Here is a 15,401-nt window from a genome sequence, read left to right as displayed (position 1 = left end):
CCCTACTCCTCTTCCTCTCCTCCTCTTCCCCTACTCCTCTTCCTCTCCTCCCTCCTCTCCTCCCTTCCCTCTCCTCCTCTCTCTCCCCTACTCCTCTTCCTCTCCTCCTCTTTCCCCTACTGCTCTTCCTCTCCTCCCTCCTCTCCTCCCTTCTCCCTCCTCTTTCCCCTACTCTTCCTCTCCTCCCTCCTCTCCCTCCCTTCTCTCCTCCTCTTTCCCCTACTCCTCTTCCTCTCCTCCCTTCTCTCCTCCTCTCTCCCTACTCCTCTTCCTCTCCTCCTTTCCCCCTACTCCTCTTCCTCCCTCCCTCCTCTCCTCCCCCTCTCTCCTCCTCTTTGCCCTACTCCTCTTCCTCTCCTCCTCTTTCCCTACTCCTCTTCCTCTCCTCCTTTCCCTACTCCTCTTCCTCTCCTCCCTTCTCTCCTCCTCTTTCCCCTACTCCTCTTCCTCTCCTCCCTCCTCTCCTCCCTTCTCTCCTCCTCTTTCCCCTACTCCTCTTCCTCTCCTCCTCTTTCCCCTACTCCTCTTCCTCTCCTCCTCTTTCCCCTACTCCTCTTCCTCTCCTCCCTTCTCTCCTCCTCTTTCCCCTACTCCTCTTCCTCTCCTCCCTCCTCTCCTCCCTTCTCTCCTCCTCTTTCCCCTACTCCTCTTCCTCTCCTCCTCTTTCCCCTACTCCTCTTCCTCTCCTCCCTCCTCTCCTCCCTTCTCTCCTCCTCTTTCCGTTACATCTCTTCCACCCACTGCACTCTGCCTCTCTCAAACTCTCAGTACTACTTTCCCTCCTCTTTCTCGCTCTCTTTCTGTTTAGCTGCAGTTTCACTCTTCTCATTTCACTTTCTCTCTTTCTCCCTCTGTCCCTCTCTTTCTCACTTCATTCATTCCCTCTCTATCTCTCTCTCTCTCTCTCTCTGTTTAGCTGCTTCTTCTCTGTTGTCATCTCTCTTCCTCAGCTGCTTTCTCTCTATCCTTCCAATCAGACTGAGGAATGGAGACGAGCTTTCAGCTATCCTAACATAACCTACTCACTACACTAATGAACACTGGGAGCTGAACTATGCTGAAATATGTCTCCATAGGGTTACTGCTTGTTAGAAGTCCACAAACACACACACACACACGCGCGCGCGCGCACACACACACAATTCGCTGTCACAAATAGCCCAGAATGACAAGCTGAGAAAGTGTAATGGAGTACCACAAGAGCGTAACTTCATTTACTAGAATGAGTCACAGACAGAGTGACACATGGACGGACACAGGAGACAAAGAGACAAGGAGACAGGGAGACAGAGAGACAGGAGACAGAGAGACAGGAGACAGAGAGACAAGGAGACAGAGAGACAAGGAGACAGGAGACAGAGAGACAGGAGACAGAGAGACAGGAGACAGAGAGACAGGAGACAGAGAGACAGGAGACAGAGAGACAGGAGACAAAGAGACAAGGAGACAGGGAGACAGAGAGACAGGAGACAGAGAGACAGGAGACAGAGAGACAAGGAGACAGGGAGACAAGGAGACAGGAGACAGAGAGACAGGAGACAGAGAGACAAGGAGACAGAGAGACAAGGAGACAGGAGACAGAGAGACAGAGAGACAAGGAGACAGCAAGACAAGGAGACAGGAGATAGAGAGACAAGGATACAGGGAGACAGAGAGACAGAGAGACAGGGAGACAGAGAGACAAGGAGACAGGGAGACAGGGGAAGAAAAAGGATGAGAGACAGAGGAGAAAAGCAGTGGAGAGAGACAGACAAAGAAAGAGAGAGGGGAAAGAGAGAATGAGAGGGAGAACATGTAAGAGATTGAGGGAGAGAATGCGAGAGAGAAGGAGAGGCGGACAGAAAAAGAGATTGAAAGAAAAAAGAAAATAAGAAGTCAGAACAAGAGAACTAGATCCTCACCACACCTAGTGATGAGGGGAGGGGATCCATGCTTACATATCACAATATTAATTTGACAATATTATATTGATACTTTGGCTCCATGTATCAATTCAATAAAATAAAAGTGATTTTGTTCATGTAGGTAGCATTAGTCAACGCTAGTCAGCTCTACCTGCGCCAAAACTCAGGTCATTGTTATCTTATAGCTTGTTCTTCCTCTTCTTTTTAAAGCCAACATGTTTTCAGCACTTTTAGATCCATGACTGATTAAAATGTGTCTCTCTGCAGCAGACATATAGTGAGCAATATGTCTGGAACATCTAATCACAATAAAATGGCAGTATTGAATCGCAATACATATCATATCGGCACCGAAGTATTGTGATAATATTGTATTGTGAGGCCCCTGGCAACTCCCAGCCTTACTCAGGCTCCCAAGTGCTGCAGGGATCTAAGACACTGCATTTCAGTGCAAGACTACAAGAGGTGTCACTACAGTCCCTGGTTCAATTCCAGGCTGTATCACTTCCGGCTGTGATTGGGAGCCCCATAGGGTGGCGCACAATTGGCTCAGCGTTGGCCGGAGTAGGCTGTCATTGTAAATAAGTTCTTAACTAACATGCCTAGTTAAATAAAGGTTAGCCTGATTATTCAGCGTACAGCATAACAAATCAATTAGGGAAGCCTTTCAATTTATACTGGCTGAGGTTAGTTCTGAATACACAGTGAGGGAGAGGATAGCGTAATGAATCAATGTGTAGGTAGGTGTTGGGGTCCCGCTGTTAAACACAGAGCACTGGTGCGTTACCAAACCTAATTAAATACAATGTCCGGGCAGCCCTCAGCCTCTGGGTCTGACTCTCCTGTGACACTGGGTCAACCATACCCACCACACGAGCCACACGGAAATGATGCCTCAGTACACAAAGGGCTGCTACTAGGGGGAAACAAACAAACAAGCACTTCTTGATTATGGGAAAGGTTCCCAGGGATGGGCATTGTTGTAGGGTTGGAGCCATGGCGACTGGGTGAGAGAGCCACCTCTTCTCTTACTCTAATGCACTTTACTGTCTGCATAGTCTGCCACTTCGATAGCCTTGCATCAATAAGACTACGTCTGTCTGGGGAACTCAAGCAGGGATAGTTGCTTTACTACTAGAGGCATGTCGCTATCATTTTTTTGTTAAAACATTGTACTCTATTTCTGTCTAGGTGTGAACATTAAATGAAGCTTGGGGGCCTCCAGGGTGGAGCAGTGGTTAAGGGCACTGTACTGCAGCGCCAGCTGTGCCACCAGAGACTCTGGGTTCGCGCCCGGCGGTCCGTGGGGCGACGCACAATTGGCCCAGCGTTGTGCGGGTTGGGGAGGGTTTGGTCGGTAGGGATATCCTTGTCTCATCGCGCACCAGCGACTCCTGTGGCGGGCCGGGCGCAGTGCGCGCTAACCAAGGTAGCCAGGTGCACGGTGTTTCCTCCGACACATTGGTGCGACTGGCTTCCGGGTTGGATGCGCGCTGTGTTAAGAAGCAGTGCGGCTTGGTTGGGTTGTGTATCGGAGGACACATGACTTTCAACCTTCGTCTCTCCCGAGCCCGTACGGGAGTTGTAGCGATGAGACAAGATAGTAGCTACTAAAAACAATTGGATACCACGAAATTGGGGAGAAAAAAGGGTAAAATTCACAAAATAAATAAATAATAATAATTAAGCTTGGAATTCTGGTTAACACAAGCATACATACAACTTTATAAAGTGGCTCATGTGGCACAGACAGACAGGCCCACTACACAGAGAGACCCCTGGGTGTGTTTGTGTGTGTGTGTGTCAGGTCCCTCGCCCTTGCAGCACTGCTGAAGGTGAGCTGAGCTGTGGCCTCTCTCCAGAGACACACAAACTCCCTTTTTGCTCTTCAGTGAAAATAAACACCAGATGCTGTCTCCCTGCATATTGATTGTGTGTCATAGTGAGAGAAGAAGATGGGGGGCAGAGATGAGACAGAGAGAGAGAGAGAGAGAGAGAGAGAGAGATAGAGAGCAGAAGAGAGAACAAGGGAAAAATAGAGAGAGAGAGAGAGAGAGCAGAAGAGAGAACAAGGGGAAAATAGAGAGAGAGAGAGAGAGAGCAGAAGAGAGAACAAGGGGAAAATAGAGAGAGAGAGAGAGAGAGAGAGAGCAGAAGAGAGAACAAGGGGAAAATAGAGAGAGAGAGAGAGAGAGAGAGAGCAGAAGAGAGAACAAGGGAAAAATAGAGAGAGAGAGAGAGAGATAGAGCAGAAGAGAGAACAAGGGGAAAATAGAGTGAGAGAGAGAGATAGAGAGCAGAAGAGAGAACAAGGGAACAATAGAGAGAGAGAGAGAGAGAGAGAGAGAGAGAGAGAGAGGGGGGCAGAGATGTGACAGAGAGAGAAATAGTAGTGAGAAAAATAAAGTGTGAGAGAGAAATAGAGAGAGAGGAGAGAGAGACAGAGAAATATAAACAAAGCAGTGAAGAAGAGTGAGAGAGGAGAGAGAGACAGAGAAATATAAACAAAGCAGTGAGGAAGAGAGAGAGAGAGGAGAGAGAGACAGAGAAATATAAACAAAGCAGTGAGGAAGAGAGAGAGAGGAGAGAGAGACAGAGAAATATAAACAAAGCAGTGAGGAAGAGAGAGAGAGGAGAGAGAGAGAGAAATATAAACAAAGCAGTGAGGAAGAGAGAGAGAGAGGAGAGAGAGAGAGAAATATAAACATAGCAGTGAGGAAGAGAGAGAGAGGAGAGAGAGACAGAGAAATATAAACAAAGCAGTGAGGAAGAGAGAGAGAGGAGAGAGAGACAGAGAAATATAAACAAAGCAGTGAGGAAGAGAGAGAGAGGAGAGAGAGACAGAGAAATATAAACATAGCAGTGAGGAAGAGAGAGAGAGGAGTGAGAGAGAGAAATATAAACAAAGCAGTGAGGAAGAGAGAGAGAGGAGAGAGAGACAGAGAAATATAAACAAAGCAGTGAGGAAGAGAGAGAGAGGAGAGAGAGACAGAGAAATATAAACAAAGCAGTGAGGAAGAGAGAGAGAGGAGAGAGAGACAGAGAAATATAAACAAAGCAGTGAGGAAGAGAGAGAGAGGAGAGAGAGACAGAGAAATATAAACAAAGCAGTGAGGAAGAGAGAGAGAGGAGAGAGAGACAGAGAAATATAAACAAAGCAGTGAGGAAGAGAGAGAGAGGAGAGAGAGACAGAGAAATATAAACAAAGCAGTGAGGAAGAGAGAGGAGAGAGAGAGAGAAATATAAACAAAGCAGTGAGGAAGAGAGAGAGAGGAGAGAGAGACAGAGAAATATAAACAAAGCAGTGAGGAAGAGAGAGAGAGGAGAGAGAGACAGAGAAATATAAACAAAGCAGTGAGGAAGAGAGAGAGAGGAGAGAGAGACAGAGAAATATAAACATAGCAGTGAGGAAGAGAGAGAGAGGAGAGAGAGAGAAATATAAACAAAGCAGTGAGGAAGAGAGAGAGAGGAGAGAGAGACAGAGAAATATAAACATAGCAGTGAGGAAGAGAGAGAGAGGAGAGAGAGACAGAGAAATATAAACAAAGCAGTGAGGAAGAGAGAGAGAGAGGAGAGAGAGACAGAGAAATATAAACAAAGCAGTGAGGAAGAGAGAGAGAGGAGAGAGAGACAGAGAAATATAAACATAGCAGTGAGGAAGAGAGAGAGAGGAGAGAGAGAGAGAAATATAAACAAAGCATTGAGGAATAGAGAGAGAGGAGAGAGACAGAGAAATATAAACAAAGCAGTGAGGAATAGAGAGAGAGGAGAGAGAGAGAGACAGAGAAATATAAACAAAGCAGTGAGGAATAGAGAGAGAGGAGAGAGAGACAGAGAAATATAAACAAAGCAGTGAGGAAGAGAGAGAGAGGAGAGAGAGACAGAGAAATATAAACAAAGCAGTGAGGAAGAGAGAGAGAGGAGAGAGAGACAGAGAAATATAAACAAAGCAGTGAGGAAGAGAGAGAGAGGAGAGAGAGACAGAGAAATATAAACAAAGCAGTGAGGAAGAGAGAGAGAGGAGAGAGAGACAGAGAAATATAAACATAGCAGTGAGGAAGAGAGAGAGAGGAGTGAGAGAGAGAAATATAAACAAAGCAGTGAGGAAGAGAGAGAGAGGAGAGAGAGACAGAGAAATATAAACAAAGCAGTGAGGAAGAGAGAGAGAGAGAGAGACAGAGAAATATAAACAAAGCAGTGAGGAAGAGAGAGAGAGAGGAGAGAGAGACAGAGAAATATAAACAAAGCAGTGAGGAAGAGAGAGAGAGGAGAGAGAGACAGAGAAATATAAACAAAGCAGTGAGGAAGAGAGAGAGAGAGAGGAGAGAGAGACAGAGAAATATAAACAAATCAGTGAGGAAGAGAGAGAGAGGAGAGAGAGACAGAGAAATATAAACAAAGCAGTGAGGAAGAGAGAGAGAGAGGAGAGAGAGACAGAGAAATATAAACAAAGCAGTGAGGAAGAGAGAGAGAGGAGAGAGAGACAGAGAAATATAAACAAAGCAGTGAGGAAGAGAGAGAGAGGAGAGAGAGACAGAGACATATAAACAAAGCAGTGAGGAAGAGAGAGAGAGGAGAGAGAGACAGAGAAATATAAACAAAGCAGTGAGGAAGAGAGAGAGAGAGGAGAGAGAGACAGAGAAATATAAACAAAGCAGTGAGGAAGAGAGAGAGAGGAGAGAGAGACAGAGAAATATAAACAAAGCAGTGAGGAAGAGAGAGAGAGGAGAGAGAGACAGAGAAATATAAACAAAGAGGTGAGGAAGAGAGAGAGATGAGAGAGAGACAGAGAAATATAAACAAAGCAGTGAGGAAGAGAGAACCTGTGTGCAGTTCCAGGAGTGATGTCAGATGGGCTCCTCTCCTACCAAGCAGATCAATCTCATTCACACACAGTTCAGTCCATTCTAGACCAATGGAAACATGCAACAGTAGCACCAATACCATGCAGGCCTCCCAATGCAAATGCTGTAGGACCTGTCACTGTCAAGGACTAGACCTGTCTGATCCTGCAGTCTGTAGTTGTTGATCTCAGCTGAAGGAGAAGTGCGAACAGATACATTGTAAATTGAACAGTAAACACATGGCCTGTGCTGTCAGACAGGCAGTACATAATATTTGAGCTTAAAGCTAAAAATGTGACACCAGACTGGATGAGGAGGAGACTGCATCTACAACGGACGACAGGCAGTTGACTACAGACGACCATATGATGAGCGGCGATATATGCCTGTTACCCCTATGGGAACGGTTTGAGTGTGTATGAAGTATCACTGACCTCTGTGATGCGTGGGTTGGTACACTGGACTTTCTTGCTGGACAGGTCTAGCCAACGGGTGGTATAGGGGTTGAGGGGTGGGCAGTGGTGGCGCAGGGTACAGCGGCCCTCTCCACTACACCAGCCACACTGGAACTTCCTCTGGGCCTTCAGACACATGCCACAGCTGTCCCTCTGGGCCACACACTTATACAGGTGCACTGTGGGATTCAGGAGGACTCAGGGTAAACACTACAGTGTTGGGATCAGTAAACAGCATTTGATTTGAACGTAACATTATACTGACAATTTAACACATTTGTCAACCTAACATTATCTGACAAACAAACTGTAGTGTAATGTAGTACTGGACTGTATTCCTGCAACCTAACATTATCTGACAAACAAACTGTAGTGTAATGTAGTACTGGACTGTATTCCTGCAACCTAACATTATCTGACAAACAAACTGTAGTGTAATGTAGCACCGGACTGTATTCCTGGGGGATTTAGTTGGTTAAACATGACATTTTTTAAGAATGATACAACTGTGCTCTTCATACCTGCTGTTTGGGTAAAAGCAGGTATTATGCTGTGTATCCAGCTGAGACAAGACGTTATTTGACAAGGAGCATCTGTTTTATGTGTTGGTGTCAACAAATATGTGTGTATGTGTGTGTGTGTGTGTTTGGTTGGTTTTACTATCCTTGTGGGGACCAAAAGAGCTCACAAGGATAGTAAAACAAGGAAAGTGAGGACATTTCACTGGTCCCCACCAGGAAAAAGGCTATTTTATGATTAGGGTTAGGGGTTAGGAGTTAGGTTTAGGGGTTTAGGTTTAAGGTAAGGGTTAAGGTTAGGTTTAGTGTTAGTAGTTAGGTTTAGGTTTGGGTTTAAGGTAAGGGTTAAGGTTAGGTTTAGGGTTAGTAGTTAGGTTTAGGTTTGGGTTTAAGGTAAGGGTTAAGGTTAAGGTTAGGTTTAGGGATTAAGGAAAATAGGATTTTGAATGGGAATTAATTGTTTGGTCCCCACAGGGATAGTAAAACAAGCAATGTGAATGTCTTACCTTGGATATTATCTGGGTTGTCTATAATGAAGTTGCCGTTCCAGACCACTGAAAAATCCACTGGCAACTCACTGATCTTCATCCCTTCATAGAGATACTGAGAGAGAGAGAGAGAGAGAGAGAGAGAGAGAGAGAGAGAGAGAGAGGTGAGGTAGGGGGAAAGAGGAGGGGGAAAGAGTGGGGGAGGAGAGAGAGGGGGGAGAGAAGGAAAAAGTAGAGAGAGGGAGCAAAAGAGAGCAGGAGGGAGAAAAAAATGCAAAATTGAGAATTTCAGTATGAGAAACTTAAATACCCACCACAAATCCCTGACCCTGGTGCTACATGTTGAATGTTCTCCTAACGTTGCTACAACCTTGCATCACCACCTCATTTTAAATAGGACAAGGGGGAGAGGAGAGTTAAAGAGATTCTCCGGTACTTTTCTATACGTTTTAGCCAGTAATTGTGATAGTAGCACTCACAAGCCAAAAGTCGTCTCTGAAAATAGCGTACTACCTCACATATGTGCAGATATGTGTACTACGCTATTGCTCTCTCCTTCTCTGCTGTCCACTGAGCCGTTGGGCCGGCCCTGCAACCTCATTGGATAACGCTGGACAGGACTCTTGCTACCTGTCACTCAAAGGCGAGGGGCTAAATCTCAAAGTATAAAACTCTAATTGCTATGGGGCTGGCCCACGTGGGGGGGGGGGGAGTAGGGAAAATGGCAGGGCACAGCTTCAAGAAAACAGTTGCTTTCGAACTAGAGATTTCATGATTAATTGAGGTAAGAGAATAATTCTGCTCATAGATGATATATGTATGAAGTACACATTGACACATCCAGCCCAACGCGGGAGGTTTACAAAATACTTTCTTAGTCGCCAAAGCCCCAGAGCATGTCTTTAAGTCCTCTTAGATTCCCCCTTCCTTCTCTCTGCCATCCTAGATCCCCCTTCCTTCTCTCTGTCCTCCTAGATCCCCCTTCCTTCTCTCTGTCCTCCTAGATTCCCCCTTCCTTCTCTCTGTCCTCCTAGATCCCCCTTCCTTCTCTCTGTCCTCCTAGATTCCCCCTTCATTGTCTCTGTCCTCCTAGATCCCCCCCTTTCTTCTCTCTGTCCTCCTAGATTCCCCCTTCCTTCTCCCTGTCCTCCTAGATCCCCCTTCCTTCTCTCTGTCCTTCTAAATTCCCCCTTCCTTATCTCTGTCCTCCTAGATTCCCCCTTCCTTCTCTGTCCTCCTAGATTCCCCTTCCTTCTCTCTGTCCTCCTCCTAGATTCCCCCTTCCTTCTCTGTCCTCCTAGATTCCCCCTTCCTTCTCTCTGTCCTCCTAGATTCCCCCTTCCTTCTCTGTCCTCCTAGATTCCCCCTTCCTTCTCTCTGTCCTCCTATATTCCCCCTTCCTTCTCTGTCCTCCTAGATTCCTCCTTCCTTCTCTCTGTCCTCCTAGATCCCCCTTCCTTCTCTCTGTTCTCCTAGATTCCCCCTTCCTACTCTCTGTCCTCCTAGGTGATGTCCTCAGCTGCCTCTCATCTCCTTCGTGGCTGTGGCTGCGTGTGTGTGTGTGTGTGTGTCCCCTCTGGGAATAGGACTGGAATCAGTGTGAGCCTGGCTGGAGGGCAGAGCAGAGATTCACTGCATTAACAGTCCTCTCCTCTCCTGTGCTGTCCTGTGTAACTACCCAGGCCAGGGCCCCTCTCTCACCCAGCCTATCCACTGACAGGCTACTGCTGCTGGGTACAGTTGACATGGCTAGAGGCCTCACACCACAGACACTGTTAACACTCTCACTAAGAGTCTGACAATCAATGACATTCATTGACATTGAGAGTGCAAAATGGGAATGGATACTGTGTGGTAAATATAGTGGATGTGTGAGGGTTATTTAGGAGTTAACCAGTGTGTTGTGGTGATATAGTGGACATAATTTCACATGGTTACATGTAGATATACATCTGGCTGTGGTGAATAAGAGAGAGATGTTGTATATATTTTGTATGTGGGGTTAGTAATGTGCTGTAAGAGTGTGTTCTGCAGTACCTGTGTGTAAATGTGAGCCTTTGCTAGCTAGTGTGTGTTACTCTGAGTGTCCATCATGTATATAGCATGTCTCCAGGCCCTGTCGTGTGTTACTGTGTGTTACTGTGTGTTCCTAACCCTAACCCTGCAGTGTGTTACTGTGTGTTACTAACCCTAACCCTGCAGTGTGTTACTGTGTGTTACTAACCCTAACCCTGCAGTGTGTTACTGTGTGTTACTAACCCTAACCCTGCAGTGTGTTACTGTGTGTTACTAACCCTATCCCTGCAGTGTGTTACTGTGTGTTACTAACCCTATCCCTGCAGTGTGTTACTGTGTGTTACTAACCCTAACCCTGCAGTGTGTTACTGTGTGTTACTAACCTTAACCCTGCAGTGTGTTACTTTGTGTTACTAACCCTAACCCTGCAGTGTGTTACTGTGTGTTACTAACCCTAACCCTGCAGTGTGTTACTGTGTGTTACTGTGTGTTACTAACCCTAACCCTGCAGTGTGTTACTGTCTGTTACTAACCTTAACCCTGCAGTGTGTTACTGTGTGTTACTAACCCTAACCCTGCAGTGTGTTACTGTGTGTTACTAACCCTGCAGTGTGTTACTGTGTGTTACTAACCCTAACCCTGCAGTGTGTTACTGTGTGTTACTAACCCTAACCCTGCAGTGTGTTACTGTGTGTTACTAACCCTAACCCTGCAGTGTGTTACTGTGTGTTACTAACCTTAACCCTGCAGTGTGTTACTGTGTTACTAACCCTAACCCTGCAGTGTGTTACTGTGTGTTACTAACCCTAACCCTGCAGTGTGTTACTGTGTGTTACTAACCCTAACCCTGCAGTGTGTACCCACCGAGCTGTTCTGACACTGTACAGAGGAGCTGTTGAAGCGCAGGGCGGTGACACGGTGGCTGACCCCCTGGATGTGGAGGACACACTCGTACCCCCGCTGGCCAGACTGGGGCTGGGGAAGGTTCCGGGCCTTCAGGGTGATGGGCTTCACCTCCCCAGCTGGGATCAGAATCTCCTCCGACCGCACCAGCTGAGGACAGTCCTAGAGAGGGGGGTGGGGAAGGTTAAAGGTCAAATAAACTAACAGACACAACAATCACAGTGGATACACACAAACAACAAACACACGCAGCAGACACACACATAGAAGCTAGCTGGCTAACATTGTATATTTCCTTGGATGAAAGAACAAAAGCCCTTGACACGAGAAGGAGTGATGGAGGGAGAGGGGAGGGAGGTAGCAGGGTCAAACTGGCCATAGAGGCTGGTGCTGGAGATTGTTGGCTGCTCCACTTCTTCCACTCCGAAGCCTTTCTCACATAATAGGATCACCTCGGAGGGTCAATCTTCTAAAATGGCAGCCAGTGCTTTGTCACTGATGACAACAGACAGCGGGAGGAAACATCTGCAGGATCATAAAACTGGGGGAGGCCAATAATAGCTACAGCTGTGTGTGGGTGTGTATGTGTGTGTATCAGTCAGTGCTGCCACAGTCGGTCTCTTTGGAGTGTGTCAAAAGGGAAGTGTGAAGAGAGAGGCCACTGTCCTCCTGTCCTTTGCAGCAGTAGTCTGTTCTCACTCTCAGACAGACAGATCAATGTGTTACTTTACACCCAGATAGATAGATAGATAGATAGATAGATAGATAGATAGATAGATAGATAGATAGATAGATAGATAGATAGGCAGTAAACACACTCCACTGTCACAGAGAGCGAGAAGAGAGGAAGAGTGTGTGTGTGTGTGTGTGTGTCAGTGGAGGCTGCTGAGGGGAGGACGGCTCATAATAATGGCTGGAACGGAGTAAATGGAATGGCATCAAACACATGGAAACCGTTTGATGTATTTGATCCTATTCCCCGTATCCTGCTCCAGCCATTACCACGTGTCCGTCCTCCCCAATTAAGGTGCCACCAACCTCCTGTGGTGTGTGTATGGTACGTACCTCGGAGGCGTTGACGCGTCCCTCCTGGAAGGAGCAGCTGGAGGGGTCATGGGTACACAGGTTACGGTACTTGCACCAGTGGCAGCGGAAGGCACTGTTCACACAGGACAGACACCTGGAGACAGAGGACAAACAGATGGACAGGACAGACACTCAGGAATCTGCACCAGTCAAGTGGGAGGAGGAGGCACAAAACGGGCATGAATCTCCAAGGAGGAAACAAGTGCAGCAGATCCCAAGTGGGCACCTGCTGTTGATGCCCTTGTGGTTGGCACGGTACCTCCTAGCTCCTACAGGAAGTGTGCCAACCTAGCGCTCCAACTAGTTTCTAGTGGTTTCCTAACCTGTCTGTGTGAATAAAGGCAAAGCAGGTACAGCCGGCCCCGGGACACAGAGGGCACTATTTTTTTCCTATTTAGTGCACTTTGTTTGACCTGGTCCCTGGTGAAACGTAGTATTCTAAATAGGGAACAGGATGCCATTTTGGACGAACCACAGCGACTGAAGCAGAGTCAGGGAGGTAAAGTGAGTAATGGGGATGAATAATATGTTGGCACAGCTTGATCCTGTCATTACCGTTAGGCCAGTGTTATTGTAATGTGGTTGTAATTACCAGCTGGCATAGTGCCTGCGTGCTGCCATAGATGCCCTGGGCATGGTGGGCATGGGGGGTGGGTAGAGATATGGCTGGCATCCTCTATGTAGGCATACTGCATCTATAACCACCTCAAACAATGGCTCTGTGTTCATCCTCTCTAGGATGAGATGAGGGAGGAGGGGTAGAGAATGTTGAGGGATGGCAGGGAAACAGCAGACACAAACTTGGGCATAAGATGATGTCAGGGTGCGTGTCTCTGTGACAATGTCATGACTCTGACCTCTCAGGAAGGGAGGAAGGGGACAGTGTTGCGTAGTCTAGCAGTCAGCATGTTTGCTACTACTACTATTACAAGCATCATCATGATGGAAGCCTTGGCCTGATACTCTGTTCCCCTGATAAGCTGTCCCCCTGATACTCTGTCCCCCTGATACTCTGTCCCCCTGATACTCTGTCCCCCTGATACTCTGTCCCCCAATACTCCGTCCCCCTGATACTCTGTTCCCCTGATAAGCTGCCCCCCTGATACTCTGTCCCCCTGATACTCTGTCCCCCTGATACTCACTCTGTCCCCTGATACTCTGTCCCCTGATACTCTGTCCCCTGATACTCTGTCCCCCAATACTCTGTCCCCTGATACTCTGTCCCCCTGATACTCTGTCCCCCTGATACTCTGTTCCCTGATACTCACTCTGTCCCCTGATACTCTGTCCCCTGATACTCTGTCCCCTGGTACTCTGTCCCCTGATACTCTGTTCTGATAAGCTGTCCCCCTGATACTCTGTCCCCCTGATACTCTGTCCCCTGATACTCTGTCCCCCTGATACTCTGTCCCCCTGATACTCTGATCCCCTGATAAGCTGTCCCCTGATACTTGTCCCCCTGATACTCTGTCCCCTGATACTCTGTCCCCCTGATACTCTGTCCCCAATACTCTGTCCCCCTGATACTCTGTCCCCAATACTCTGTCCCCAATACTCTGTCCCCCTGATACTCTGTCCCCCTGATACTCTGTCCCCTAAAGCCGTTCTCACATTGGCACTTTGAAGTGCCTCAAATCCCATTTATTTGTCCAATTCATATCTGTTTTTCTCCCTGCAGTCTGAACAGCCAAGAACCACCTACAATTGTAGGTGGAAATCAAATACAAGTCTGATTCCTGGCCATGTGACTTGTGTCTGAACAGTCAAATTTGATTTATTTGCCCTCAAATGGTTAGTCTGTTATTCGGTATATCTTGTTGCTTGCTGGCTACTCTGTCGACAGTTTGACAAGAACATGTGGTAGATAACTAGCTTGGCAATTGTTTACAAACAAATGAGTGAATGTTCTAGAAAGCTAAACAGCTACCTAGTTGACTGCTGTAGATAGTGAAAAAGGACTAGTGACAAATCTGATTTGGTCACTTGTAACTTGCTGTTTGGACAGCCAGTAGTCCAAAAGAGATTTGAAAAACAAAACTGATTTGAGCATCAAGGCCTGCAGTTTGAACAAGGCGCAAGGGTTGTGTCACTGTGATGTTGATTAAAATGGTTGTACAATTTTCTGACAAGAGGTCCATGTCTCTGTGACTGCATCTGAAATGGCATCCTATTTCCTATATAGTGCACTACTTTTTACCAGAACCGTATGAGGGCCCTAGTCAAACGTAGTGCACGATATAGGGTGCTGGGTACTGATTCAGACTAACCCCACAGTATGACTGGTACAGTAACTGGTCCCTCCTTATAGTCTTACTGTACAGTATAATGAGGAGTTGATTGTTGGACTGATGGATAGTCTAATTGAGCTTTTCCAGGCTGGATAAATGATGCAGACTTGTTTATGCTGCAATATTCATCAGAGCAAAAACATGGGAGGATTTAATTCAGAAGAATGAGGCTGATTCGCCCGCCGGTATAGCAGTGTGTGTGTGTGTGTGTGTGTGTGTTTACTGCCTGATTATCTGAGTAGATGTGGGAGCTCTTAATAGAGTACACTGTGACGTTGTGTTCCACCCAGACAGGCTCCTCAGACTGTGACTTGTGTTCCACTCAGACAGGCTCTTCAGACTGTGACTTTGTGTTCCACTCAGACCGGCTCCTCAGACTGTGACTTTGTGTTCCACTCAGACAGGCTCCTCAGACTGTGACTTGTGTTCCACTCAGACAGGCTCTTCAGACTGTGACTTTGTGTTCCACTCAGACAGGCTCCTCAGACTATGACTTTGTGTTCCACTCAGACCGGCTCCTCAGACTGTGACTTTGTGTTCCACTCAGACAGGCTCCTCAGACTGTGACTTTGTGTTCCACTCAGACAGGCTCCTCAGACTGTGACTTTGTGTTCCACTCAGACAGGCTCCTCAGACTGTGACTTGTGTTCCACTCAGACAGGCTCTTCAGACTGTGACTTTGTGTTCCACTCAGACAGGCTCCTCAGACTGTGACTTTGTGTTCCACTCAGACAGGCTCCTCAGACTATGACTTTGTGTTCCACTCAGACAGGCTCCTCAGACTGTGACTTTGTGTTCCACTCAGACCGGCTCCTCAGACTGTGACTTTGTGTTCCACTCAGACAGGCTCTTCAGACTGTGACGTTGTGTTCCACTCAGACAGGCTCCTCAGACTGTGA

The 15,401-nt window shown here is 47.1% G+C and overlaps 1 protein-coding gene across 1 annotated transcript in view; it reads right to left on the bottom strand.

Moving 5' to 3' along the window:
• Nucleotides 1–15,401, bottom strand: part of LOC115125041 (plexin-A2-like) — a 522,986-nt gene that overhangs the window by 167,570 nt on the left and 340,015 nt on the right. Inside the window, exons 9-12 of the mRNA XM_065020830.1 lie at nt 12,194–12,308; nt 11,090–11,290; nt 8,228–8,324; nt 7,183–7,382 (exon numbers count right to left, since the gene is read on the bottom strand). Of these exons, the coding sequence (XP_064876902.1) occupies nt 7,183–7,382; nt 8,228–8,324; nt 11,090–11,290; nt 12,194–12,308 (613 nt within the window). The remainder of the gene's footprint in view (nt 1–7,182; nt 7,383–8,227; nt 8,325–11,089; nt 11,291–12,193; nt 12,309–15,401) is intronic.

This window comes from Oncorhynchus nerka, linkage group LG7 (assembly GCF_034236695.1).
Source record: "Oncorhynchus nerka isolate Pitt River linkage group LG7, Oner_Uvic_2.0, whole genome shotgun sequence".
In the NCBI taxonomy this organism is placed as follows: domain Eukaryota; kingdom Metazoa; phylum Chordata; class Actinopteri; order Salmoniformes; family Salmonidae; genus Oncorhynchus; species Oncorhynchus nerka.
Note: the sequence above shows the minus strand (reverse complement) of the source record. Positions and strands in the feature narration are given on the sequence as shown.